General features: G+C 41.0%; 1 protein-coding gene across 1 annotated transcript in view; it reads left to right on the forward strand.

Annotated features, from left to right (window-relative positions):
• adgrb1 (adhesion G protein-coupled receptor B1) overlaps positions 1 to 14,067 on the forward strand; it is a 116,462-nt gene that overhangs the window by 48,297 nt on the left and 54,098 nt on the right. The window contains exons 13-14 of the mRNA XM_022750937.1: positions 2,265 to 2,408; positions 9,274 to 9,349. Of these exons, the coding sequence (XP_022606658.1) occupies positions 2,265 to 2,408; positions 9,274 to 9,349 (220 nt within the window). The remainder of the gene's footprint in view (positions 1 to 2,264; positions 2,409 to 9,273; positions 9,350 to 14,067) is intronic.

Consider the following 14,067-nt stretch of genomic DNA (forward strand, 5'->3'; position numbering starts at 1 on the left):
AGTTTCTTCCTCCAAACTCATCAAAGTAGTCAAGTAGTATAGAATTCACACAAAGACACATGAAGTTCAGCTGCAGAGTGGTTATTTCTATCTAAATGTATTATTCATCCATTCTCCCAGGAGACAGATTAGAGTCGATACAATGATCTTTTTTACTTCTCTTTCAAGCTTTTAAAGGTGAACTGATCCATGTCAATTTTATGTAACATTCAGATCTGGATTACCCACCCGGTTATCTTGACACCTGCCCAAAGCTCCGCGCTGATTGTTTATTAGCTTGTGAAAATGTAATAGAAGCTTTCTTTGGAGGTTTGAGCTCCTCAAGCACAACATTAACGGACGTGCTGAGAGCGGAGTTTGTGCACCTGTGTTAAAGAGGGTCCTCGTGTCAGAATCCAGCTTTAAAACCTTTAGTGTGCTTGTGTTTTTGAGGTGGAAGTGGAAGGAGAGAGGGGTTAATAGGGGCCCAGCAGGTTTATTCAACCATGCTGACATTACAACAGGCACACACACTACACTGCTTTTATTTCTTCTATATAAAACATATTTTGTAGTGCACTGACGTTCAGTAAACTCAGACAGCTTTAGCTCTGTGACATGTAGCATTATCCTGCTGGAAGTAATAATAATAATACTAATAATAAACTTTATAATTACACAACCGTACACTCATAAGTCATAAAACTAAACAAAACACATATAGCTTCACAGGATATGATATATAGGTGATATGTAGATTCATGAGGCTTTCGTTTGGACACATATATATTGATTATAAACCACCAACAATAGAGCACTTTTCGTATGTACATAAGACATGCAGCTCAAAATGCTTTGCAATAAAAAAAATCAAACAGTACAATAACATAAGGGCGGGTGGAACGATAATGAAAATCGACAATAGAAAGAGAGCAGATGATGAAATATGTAAATGAAAATAGAAACCAGTAATAATAGTAAAATGTGAGCGAATGAGTCAAAAGCCAATTTAAATAAACAGGTTTTCAGCTGTTGTTTAAAAATGTTCAGAGCATCTCTTACAGCTCTTGGCAGGTTATTACATGGAGTTGGATCATAGTTTTAAAAAAAAGCTAAACTGCCTGTTTTCTTTTTCGTAAAATTGTGTGTTAGGCCAGGCAGATGAAGATCTGAGAGCTGGTGAAGGATTATAATACCACAGAGAATCTGCAGTGAAGGTCCCAAACCATTTAGAGATTTAAAAACAGATAAAAAGAACTTAAAATCTCTTCTAGAAGACACTGGGAGCCAGTGGAGTGAAGCTCACGCTTCTTTGTTTTAGTTAAATTGCAGCAGCACGGGTCTGAATACACTGTCCGAATAAAAGTCTTTCCATTGACTGCTTCAGAAGAACAGTACAACTATCACTGCAATGATCTGCTCTGTTTGAAATAAAAGCATTAATACGTTTTTCACCATCTTTATAGATAATGGTCATACTTTGTCAGTACATTAAATGATAAAAGCTGTTTTGGTCTCTTCCTTTATGTGTGAAGTCAAATTTAATTCAAAGTCTAAAGGAGCCATTAGAAGATGGTGAACTCTTCCATGAAGGGATGAACATGGTCAGAACAAAACTCAGATCGACTGTGATATTCAGACCATGATTGATTGGTGTGAAGAAGAAAACATTCCCCACACCATCACAACTCCACCCGACCATCTGCTGCCTCGGCACGAGTCCAGATCCATCAGACCTTATCTTAGTCTTATACTTAAAGAATCACTTAAAGTCAGTTAAACCGTTGCACAAAAGACCTTAGTGACCAAAGTAAGGGAAAAAAGGTACGTCTGATTCTGTCTTAACTGCAACATGCTGTTTGTGGGGATAAATGAAGGAAATGAACACATCCCAAGAAGAGTGTGCCGCACCCGGGAGACACCCTTAAAACCTTTTTTCCTTAACTAAGGAAACCTTTTAAGATATTCTGTGCAACAGCCTTAAGTAACTCCCTCAGCTAAGGAGAAATTAAACCTTAAGTGTCACACTTAATTAGAAAACGTAAGGTGTTTTGTGCAACTGACCCCTGGTCTTCACCTGCCCAGTGTTGGTGAGTCTGTGTCCACTGCTGCCTTTAGAAATACTCAAACCAACACCACACCACACTCTGATGACGTGAACATTATCTGAAGCTCCTGACCTGTATCAGTGTGGTTTTAATGCTGCCACGTGATTGGTTGATGGCAGATGTATAGATGTTGGGCATGTGGTAATATTAGTGTAACCTGTCATTGTTCTGTTGCAGTGTTGAGCATCCACAAGCGTCCAGTGGTGGGTCACGCAGACATCAGCTTCCCTATGAAGGGCTGGAGGGGCATGGCGGACTGGGCCCGCAGCTCTGAGGACAAAGTCACCATCCCCAAAAACATCCTGTCCACTGGCAAGCCAGGTGAGACACACCTGTGACACATCTCACACCTGCAGCCCATCCCCCACCCACTGAGACACCTCATGTACAAGTACCACAGGCAGGAAGTGTAAGACTGACAACAGGTTATTGTGTGGGTATGAAATGTGTGTATCTTTGACAGGGTGATTTATAAAGTGTGTTTGAGTGATCTCTGTCTCTCTCTCGCTCTCTCTCTATATGTATATATATATATATATATATATATATATATATATATATATATATATATATATATATATATATATATATATATATATATATATATATATATATATATATATATATATATATATATATATATATATATATATATATATATATATATATATATATATAGTGTATACAGATACAGATATATATAGTCTGCAGAGCAAGGCCCCCCGCTCAGACAGACACATGGCTGTATTTAATGTTGCAAATAAAACATTGCAGGAGAATAATGAAATCATTTTATGTCTCCTGCTGTTCAGCAGCTGCACAACAAAAGGACTTGTTCTCTTCAATAAGGCCAGAACAAGTTTCATAAAATGTTAATACAAAGCCCTTCTGCCTTTACTATTTGATTGGCTTTAATTGTAAACGGGAGCGTTAACACAGGCTCCTCATTGGCTGTTTACAGATAAAGGGAATTATAGAACTCTGGTCTTAAAGCAAGAAAGAACTGTAATGTATGTGTGAGGGTTTAAATGTGAGGATTAGCTGCTTTCCTCCATTTTAACTCGGTGTTAATTGAGCACCTTTGTTCAGTGGCCCTCAGAGCTCAATAAACTGCAGCTTAAGAAAACACATGCAAACAGACGAAATACAAACATATTCAGAAAACATCTTCATCAGTTTGACAACACATGAGCTGCAAATACTCAAAACACAACAGAAGTTTTTCCAGGGAAGTCATGAACCCAATGCAAGGTTCATCACTGTTGTCGTCTGTGCTATTTGCACTGTGTATTTGGTTGTGTTGTGTGTATTTAAATGTGTGTATTTGGTTATATAGTGTGTATTTGGTTGTGTTGTGTGTATTTGGTTGTGTTGTGTGTATATAGTTGCATTGTGTGTATTTGGTTGTATTGTGTGTATTTAGATGTGTGTATTGTGTTGTGTTGTGTGTATTTGGTTGTGTTGTGTGTAGTTGCAGTGTGTTGTGTGTATTTGGTTGTGTTGTGTTTATTTGTAGCACATTATGTGTATTTGGTTGTGTTGTGTGTATTTAGTTGTGTTGTATGTATTTGGCTGTGTTGTGTATATTTAGTTGTTATTTGCATGTGTTTTCCTAAGTTGCACTGAGTTGACCTCTCAGGGCCACCGTACCTTTGGTCTGATTAGACAAAGTAAAGACATTCATGCATTATTATTCATTATTTTACACATATTTGACCCATCCATCCATTATCTATACCGCTTATCCTTGTAGGGTGGCAGGGGGGCTGGAGCCAATCACAGCTGACATTGGGCGAGGGCGGGGTACACCCTGGACAGATTACCAGTCTATCACACATATAGAGACAAACAACCATGCACACTCACATTCACACCTATGAGCACTTCAGAGTCACCAGTTAAGAAGCAGGAGTACCCAGAGAGCAACCACACAGGCACATGCAAACTCCACACAGAAAGGCCCCAGGCCTGGGGATCGAACCCACACTGTTCCACCGTGTCACCAAATTTTAGTGATTGATTAATCAATAAAATCTCTGAGAATTATTAATGAATCAATGCTGAACACAACGATACAGTGTCCATTTACCAGACCATCTTCACTGAGCAACTCAACTCACATTCATTTGTATTGGACTGATGGTTGTTGATTAAAAACATCTTACATAAAAGAAGAGAGTGCTGTATTCAGCTTATATTACTGTAGTTACCATTCTTTAGTGTTGTCAGGAAACAAAAACACATTGTCTGGAGGTTTTCAGCATCATCCATGATCAATATTGATTAGTGAACATAAAGAGCAGCAGCAGCTGAGCCCCCCCTCCCGTCTGCAGGCAGGTGCTAGGTGCACTGTTTTTTTTTCTGGCTGTGGTGTTATTTGTCAGCCGGGATGTTTTCAACCATTAAAGACAGCCCTGTGCTGCTCGCATGCTAATGAGGCCGTCACTCCTAATCAGGAGTCAACAGGAGCCAATCAGGAGCAATTAGAAACAATTTCCTCCCCAGCTGGGAGATGTGTCTCCACGGTGCTAATGTCACACCAGCAGCCAGCCCTCTTTATGCATACAGCTTGGACCTGCTTACACGGATTAAAATGGCTCTCTGATGTCTTGTTATTGCTGATTGACTGGTCTCTCTCACATCTCTGGAAATGTTCTGAAAGAAGCCTTTTTTCTTAAACTGAAGAACACAGACGCCGTTCTCTCTGTAGGCGACAGAGGAACAGTGAAAGAGGCGTTCTCTGAACATGAAATGAAACCGTGGTGGGGGCTGCAGGCACAATTTGATTTACCTCCACTCTGCAGTCTGCGAACATGTAGAACAATAACACTCACCTACAATTATACTGCAGTACTACAGTTTACATGGTTAACATAATTATCAATTATCAAACATTAATCCTAACCCTGACTTAAAGAACTGGTGTGTTTACAAGTTTTAGCTCATTAACTACAAATCAGACAAAGTAAGAAGCTGTGTAGCTTTATGTTTTTGTGTTATCTCAAAGCTCCAGAGCTTTTCCTTCATTTCCATAAGGAGCAGAGATCTAGAAGTTTCTTGATCACTATGTGCAGAGGTGTAGTGCTGCCTAGAAAAGGAGTATACTCTTAATTTATACTCCAGATTTGCCCAGCAGAGGATGAATGCCCTGTGTTATAAACAGTGACATGTAAGACTGCCCTTACCGATTTAGTTCACTCAGAATGGAGCAGTAGTATCTGCACTTTATCACGTAACTCTGTTTCTGTTTGACTTCAGGGATTCGGGATCATGATGAAACTAAATACAGATGCAGAATTTACATCAATACTGGTTCAAAGAGTTGGAATTATTCATTGTGAGTGAACTATTCCTTCTTCTTCAGTCCATCCACACATGAACATTGGACAACTATTCTCTCACCTTGCACCTCTGCAGGCATTGCATTGTCAGCTGTGACACCTTATACAGTATAGACAGGTGTGTGTCTGTCCACATCATGTCCAATCAGATGAGTTTACCACAGGTGGACTCCAATCAAGACGTAGAAACATCTCATAGATGATCAAGAGAAATGGAGGAACCTGAGCTGAATTTAACTGATGTGGCTGCATAACTAACATTAGCCACTATATAATCTGCTGCTGTCAAATAATGCTTTTAATTGATTGTGGCTGCGTTTTACTGCTTGTGAAACAACTGGCTAACCCAGAAGTTGTGTTTTATTATGTGTGTACATAACAAAGAATACCACTTAAAATAAAACAAACATATTTTAGCATGAATGTAATGATACAAGTAAAGTGAATTACTTTTTTACTTACTTTTTATTTTTAAAGGTTGTCAAAGTAGACCACCGCATCTCAGATCAAAACAAACACTTGGTCAGCCACACCTCCCTAGTGCCGTGATATGCTCCACAGCAATGCTGGCAGTAAGCCAGCTAGTAATAGCAACATTTGCTGAACACATTCATAATACGAGTAACAGCAAGTTAGCTAATGTTAGCATGGCTACTGTAGCCGGTCACTAAAGAAAACAGACATGAGACATTATGAACCAAGCTTCAACCTCCACACTGAAACATGAAGCATCAACACCGAAGAACCAAAAGCTGCAGTTCCTGTACTGACCACTAGAGTCTGGCTCCAACAGTGAGTCAGTCCCCATAGACTCCCATGTTAAAATGTCCAACTTTACAGCAGAAATAAACATGTTTACAACCTGGTACAAAAACAGTTTTGGTCTTTAGAGCTAATCTCGTCTTCCATGACAACTGTTTATATAACTCACCTGATTACATTTTATTAAGGACTAAAGTTTTGGATATGGTTAGTGTATGCTTGACACAAACCAAAGTCTCAGCTGCACACACACCCCTCCTCTTTGTCCATTTATGTATTAGCTGGGAGTTAGGGGCGGAGTCAGACACTGCAAAAATGGCTACGGTGTAGCGGCTCACTCTGAGCTTCAAAACTGCTCACCAGAAACCTGTGTGTGATGTCACAGAGGCTATGTCCCTCTTTATTTACGGTCTATGTCACATAGCCGTCAAGTTACTGACACATGGAGGAGGAGAAAAAACGGTTCTGAGTCCAGCTGGACCCTTTAGCAGCTTGTGGGGTTCTCCATCCGGGTAAAGACCAGTTTTGACTGGGAAAGGAATTCAGCCTTGGACTGATCCACTGGGACAGGCTGCGTGAATGACACTGATGGAGCTGGTAAAACTTTATGGATGTTTTGACATCCATAAACTTAGGTAGTCCTAAGTCCAGTCCGCCTGTGCTCTGGTCTCATCTCTTTCTTGGAGGCATTTTTAGATGAAAACATGGTTTCTTCTTCAGTGGAGGAAATTCTGGCTGCATAATGCACTGTGACAACACATCTGTGGGCAGAGCCTGTGTACAGGTGGGACTCACATGCACTACCAGACCGACTACCAGCGCAAAGAACAGAGAAACTCAGATCAATCACACACAGAGGGGGTGTGGCTTTGTTCTTTGCTCAGGACGCCATTACTCCATGATATCCTTACATAGAAAATAGTTGTTTGTTGCTGTTTTGTTGTTTAAAATCTCACCAACAGATCCTTTAACTTCCTCACATTCTGTTGTTGTTGAAAGCCTCTATTAAAAGGAAGGCAGTGTGAGCAAAATACAGCAAAGGTTCATCAGCATGATCAAAATAATATGTGACAAAGCAGTGAGACGGAAGTGAAATTTGTCTGTTTACCTCGCTCTGAATATGTGCTTCCGTTCAGGGTGATGGAGTAACATTAGGTAAGCACACTCACTGTTGAAGGGTTTTCTACTCCACTTCTTCTCACCACTAACGGATGACAAGAGCTCTCAACGTGTAGACAGTGTGGGCAGAAGCAGGAATTAGACTGAGCCATAATCTCTGTTCATGTCATCTTCTCAACTAATTTTTGAGGTGATGTGAGTGAAGAAGCTTGTGGGTGACGACATGAATATTCGCCCTCCAACATATGCTAGTAAATATTCAGCACAGACATTAGACAAACAAACGTGTAGAGGCAGATACTTTGTACTTTGAACTGCAGTTTTCACACAGACACAGAACTTATTTAATCGCTGGTTCAAGTCCCTACAGGCTCCTCTTGTTGGGTGCAGACTGAATCTGGCTGAGCATGTTGGTTGGGCCAGCCCAAGAGTGGAGAACGGGATACATAATTACACCCCCCCCCACCCCACCCCATACACACAGACACACACACACACAAACACATACATATGTCTTCCTTGAGTCCTCCCTGATGCCCACAGAAGCTCAGCTGTTGCCTGGGAGCTACAGCCTCTGCTGCTGCCTGGCTCACTGCTGTGTACTCTCAGGCGGCCGTGCAGTGTGCTGGAGCAGAAGAGCTGGATTTCTTCAGATGGCCCGGCAGATGGAGATGTTTTTTTGTTGTTTTTTTTTGACACTGTCGCTGGAGTGAAGTCTTGTCTATGACTTCTTGTAGTCCAGCAGTCGAGTTTTGACAAAGTTCTTCCCATCTGTCTCTGCTCTGTGGAGCGGCAGCAACGTGCACGCGTAGATCAATGTCAGCCAATAGATGTCCTACTGTAAATACTGTATGTCTTTTGTGATTGGCTTATCAGCATTTTAATGGATGGATTCCCAACTGGGTCAATGTACATGTGCTCAGGTGTCACTCAGGTAACCATGGCAGCCTCAGTGTCAGCTGACACCATGAACCAGTGGGTCTAGCAACATTTTAAGAGGTTATATCAAATCTCTTTATTATCCTATTAATGGATAAAAATTTCAGAAATCACCATTCAATACATCTGCATTTTGTCATTTTGTTGTTGGGATAGTAGTTACTGGTTTTACTGGTGGAGTTGTGTATCTACCCACAAGGGGTTCACAGACAATGATGGAAGCACCTACTGGACAAACTGCCGACCATAACCAATGATTACAACGAGCACAGAGAATACTACAAGTGCAGCAGCTCATGTACTTCAGTCAGCATAACTTATCCATTTCCATAAAACTCACAAACAGAATTTTATCTGCTCTCTAGTTGTAATGTCTACTTCTACAGTCTTCACTCGTCTGTCCTGTCGGGCTGTGATATCTAGCCAGTAAATGTCTCGGGCTTATGGGAAATGGTGTTCATCAAAATCCACGCTAGAGGCTCGTGAAGAAATAATGTAGTAGTTTTAGTGGTGTCAGCTGCTTTTTGACAAGCACATCTGTGCAGATGTTCACACACTTTTCACCCGAGCCGCTGATTCTTCACTCAGATTCAGTCTCTGCTGCCTCTATCTGATACTATGGAAATTAACATTGTCATATCAGATAAAAGAGATAACCAATACTGTGTGTGTGTGTGTGTGTGTGTGTGTGTGTGTGTGTGTGTGTGTGTTTAATGTGTTCAAAAAGCAAGTTAGCTTTGCTTTTAACTTTTGATATCTGCCTGTGTTACTGTCAGTGTGTGTCTGAATGAAGTTGTAACTGTGCAGTTGTGCAAGTGTGTGTGTGTTTATAGCTGACTAGTCATGTAGGCCAGTTCCAGTGTAGAGCTGTGGGGGGGGGTGGGCGGCAGGACTGACCTGTATTCTCTTGTTTAGCAGGCCACTGTACCAACATAGGCTGAACCACTGGGTGTCTGTGAACGCTCCTGTGTGATGTGATGTGACCTCGTGCTCAGTGTGTGTTCCTCTGTTTCTTCCTGCTGCAGATGCAGACGACTCCTCCACGTTTGTGACCGGCATCGTTCTGTACAGGAACCTGGGCAGTATCCTGAGTCTGCAGAGGTAAGACCGCTCACTGAGAGGCTAGCTACAGCTAACAGCTAACAGACAGGAAGACAGCTGACTGACAGGCTGACAGACAGGCAGTCTGATAACTGAGCCCACGTTAATAGTAGCAAACGTATTGACAGTTTGTTCACTTGCCTCTTAGTCAGACAATATGTCACCTGAAAAACTATAACGGAATGTCAGTAACTGTTTTCTACAGAACTGATAAAAGAAAACCTTAAGGTGTACATTATTAGGTGGAGCTTTCAGCTGCATATAGGGTTGCCACCTTTTATGTGAAAAAATAGGACCCCACCCCCACCCCCCCGGGGACGAAAAGATTTTTTGAGAATTTTAAAATGCAGATACACATTCTTTTAACAAAAAGTGTAGCCTGATGCTGATTTACAATTAGTATTAGAGAAGAAAAGCAGGGAGAGAGGATGACATGCAGCAAAGGGCCACGGGTCAGACTCGAACCCGAACCCACACCACCACAGTTTGGATTAAGCCTTAATGACATGCACTGTACCGCGTAAACCACCAGAGCGCCGTACTGCTGTCTGCTGCATTTTTTCACAGCACGCAGAGCTCGTCAGTCTGTTGCTAATTGATAGGCTACAACTGGTTTGGCTTTACTTGACATTACATTATTCACAGCACTTTGAGGACATAACATGAACGAAAATATGAGACAAATTGCGTCCCGTATTGGTTCAATACAGGAAGCAATTTGTCGAGTCCATATGAACGCCCCCCTCTTGTGGTATTCACAACCTTTGACCTCAGAATGTTCATAAGTCGTGAGGTGTTTGCTGACGTTTTCAGAAATGACAGAGACCATGGAAGATGTTCAGTTAATATATTGTAACTTTAGTTGTGTAGAGTTTTCTTTCGTAGTTTTCTAATACATCTGAGGAAAATGCTGATATTCCCCTCGCCCTCATCTTTTCCCTCTTCGTGATCACGCCTTTGAATTCCCTGCATTACCTTAATCTCCTGCTAACTTGCTGAATTGTTTGCCTCTGTGGCTTCGAGACGCGTGTCGGGTGTCGTTATTGCTGACGTGAATAACAGTCTTATTTATGCGTATCGTCAACCAGCAGTCTAGGATTCACCGTCGCCCTCCATTTAACTACTTCTGTACATGACATCCCATGATGTAACCATGAGCTCCCGAGTTTCATTTGAAGGCAGTGATACAACAGTCTTGATTCACCCTGAGGTTTCTGTCAGTTCAACCTTCTTTTGATCACATTTTGAATTTCGATGTGATGTTTCAGTTCAATCTGCTGCTAGATCTCTGAAACTGAACTATTAGTCGGCTGCACATTTTCTCCAGTTAGGGATAGAAGTCAGAAATATCACCCAGCATGGAGGAGGATTCTTCCAGGATGAACTTACTCCCACTAATCCGATGAATGTTGGTGATCTTTATAATGGAAAAAAAAAAAAAAAAAACATGCATTTGGTTTAAAAGTGAAAGTGCCTTGGTGACATAGATCACATACCAGTTAACAGCAATGATTATACAATATTTACCAGGAACTCCTCCAACCTGAAAAACCATTAGCCCTCTGATACGACCCAGAGGAGTGTCTCCTGAAATAGCAGCAGGCGTACTGGGCCATGTTTGTCATGGTCATAATGATAAACACGTGGAGTGTGCCGACAGCCTTCCTCACCATGGTTACTATAATAACAACCTAACTGGCTTGGTTAGGGTTAGTAAAAGATGGTGATTTGGGTTAAAATAAGTACTTCCTCAACATTAGATGATCTTTGTTGTCATGGTTACAATATAAACTGCTACTTTCACATGGGAATCGAACACCGCACTCCTGTGTCATATTCATCCATCCACCATAACCTCCAAGAATTTGTCGCTCAACAAAACCTAACTACAGGTCATAATGAGCCGCTGCACAGACAGGCTCATATTGCCATGTTGACGGTGCCCTTAATTAAAGCAGCCGCACATTGAACCGCAGGATCTGAGGCTTCTAGGTTCTACTACGACACTGTGCTGGGTTTTATGGATGTCACCGTTCGGTCAGGGCTTTTTACATCAGAGCTCTGGAGTGAATGTTTCCGGCTGAATGAAATCAAGGATTAGCAGCACACTAGCAGTGGGTGGCCCCAGTATGTCTTTTATCTCCGTGAGTAAAGAGATTTTCTTGGAGGAAGTTGCCTTTGCTGCTTGCATGATGATTAACATACATTTAACCCGGCAGTGTATGGTGCAGCTCTGTGTAATTATATGTGTGTGTGTGTATGTGCATACAGAGATTCAAGCTTGTGTGAGAAGCTGGCTGTTATCTGGCTGTGGTTCTGGTGGTAAGGAGCTCTGTGTTAGCATAATGTGGTGAAAGCACATAATGAACTGGTAACACAGAGAAAGGCAGAAGACCCTCACTCTCTCCAGTCCTCCAACGTTTGTTCACCATCTCTGGATTTCTGCTGCTGCTCTCTCTCAGCTCTTCACTGCTCTTCTTCTTTTTTTCCTTCACCACCTTGTCTTGTCTCTTTTTCTGCATTTGATTCCCCTCTCGAGGAAAATGAGATGAGTTTGAGGCAAGAGACTAGATGACACGAAGGTTTAAGTTGACTGATTGTGTTTTGGAATGGTGAGAGTGCGATTGTCGTGTAGAGGATATAGTGATGATGTGAGGAACTGGAAAACAGAGCATGGGCTGTTGAACATGTTTGGCGGACTGGAAGCTTTCCATGTCAGTACTTGCAGTAGCAATTCACTTTTTCCTGATTGTCTCATTCCACATGATTGATAGTACCTATGAAAAACAGAAATTGCAATGCATACTAAGCAGGCAGGAAGATTGTAAAATAAAATGCCAAAAATGGTATTAGATAAGCTGTTGAAAAACAATGTGCACCTCTTCAGATGCAAGAAAAATCCTCAAACTCTTTAGGGTTTACTTAACTGGTAGGATTTTAGATGTTTGCTCTGAGCCTTGGCAATGAGAGACGTCTGAGTCAATAATCTGTTACATATTGGACTGTTTCTGTGGCAGCTCTGTGACCTGGTAGCAATGTCAGAAATGTCAGTCTGTCCTTTTATAGGATCTTTCACATCGGTCCACCATGTTGTTCTAGACCAAAGTGTGTCCACAATTACTGGATGAACTGCCATGAGTTAGTTGCTGTTCATGGTCCAAAGTGGACGAATGCTAATGACTTTGACATGTTCGGTTGTAACTGAAATGGCTGCACAACTATTGGATAGCTTTGGAAATTTGGTGCAGCCATTAATGGTCCCCAGAGGATGAGTCCTTGTGACTTTGGTGATGTCTGACTTTCCATCTAGCTCCACAAACAGGTCAAAGATTTTACTCATCCAGTAAAATATGGATAGCACAAAGTTCTGTACAGACAGTCATGGTCCCCAGATGATGTATCCTCAGTATTTTTTTTTTACAGCATTTATACCTGGAACAGAGACATTCAAGATCCTCAGAGGAGGAATCCTAATAAACATACTGACACATGAAACTAACATGGCAAACAGTTTACCTTCTAAATATCTGAATATTAGCATTGTCACTGTGAGCTGATGTAGATTATGAGACTGTGAGCAGTGTGGCTAAGTACAGCCCCACAGAGCTGCTAGTGTAATAATAAGTTTATTTATACAGCATTTTTCAAAATAAAGTCACATAGAGCTTTACATGATTTTCAAAAGGATTAACAAACAAAAAGAAAACAAGAAGAACTTGAAATTAGGCAGCAAAATTACACATTTAAAATAAAATAAAGCAAAATTGTGTAAAATACCCCAAATATAAGATTAAAAACAATAACAACAAGTAAAAAATGAGTAAATTAAATAAAAAAACAGTGTGCTACCAATTAAAGATTTGAGAAGTGATTTAAGAGATGTTACTGATTCTACAAGAGTCAGATCTTCAGGCAGTGAGTTTAGGAGCTGAAGCCAAGTCTCCTTAGGAACAGCCAGATGAACCCTTTACAAAGACCGTTGGGATATCCAGCATTTTATTTCATACAGACCAGATAGTATATTATGAAAGTTGGCCTCTTCACTGGTCTTTATATTTTGTGTATGAATGATATGCCCCAGCATACAAATACAGGACAGGAAGGGGCCGTTAATGGAGAACACCACAGGTCAATGGGACCAAGAAGGACCAAGAAGTGCCACCAGAAAAGTTCTGTTTGCTAAGAAGGATTTTATTCCTAAAGCTGCTCTTTAAGGCGATCTAATAAAACAGAATGATCAACTGTCTCAAACAAAGAATTAAAATCGTCTCCTTCATCAGCTGGAAGTAAAAGATCATTAGTAAGTTTTTATGAGGGCAGTTCCAGGACTATGAAATGAGTGGAAATCTGAGTTATCAAAGAGTTTATAATTAATCATAAAAGAAGTCAACTTCAGCCCTCTGTAAAACTTTGGATAAAATGGCCATTTGAAGATGAGACGAAGTGATTAAAATCAAGAGGGTCATGGCTGGTTTTTAGAGAAGTGGGTGCACTACAGCACGCTCCAGACAGGAGGGAACACAGAGAGCTATTTACAATGGATCATACTGTGGGACTGGCACCTCCTTTAAAACCTCTTTCAGGCTGAACATCTAGAAGACGTGATGAAGGTTTGAGTCTGGAAACTGCGTCCTTTAAAGTGCACAATGACTCAGAAAAAGACAGGGTTATTACAGTGATGTTAGAGAAATACTTTTACTGCTTTGTGATGTGTGGAC

This window comes from Seriola dumerili, unplaced genomic scaffold (assembly GCF_002260705.1).
Source record: "Seriola dumerili isolate Sdu_G_001 unplaced genomic scaffold, Sdu_1.0 BDQW01000016.1, whole genome shotgun sequence".
NCBI lineage: Eukaryota > Metazoa > Chordata > Actinopteri > Carangiformes > Carangidae > Seriola > Seriola dumerili.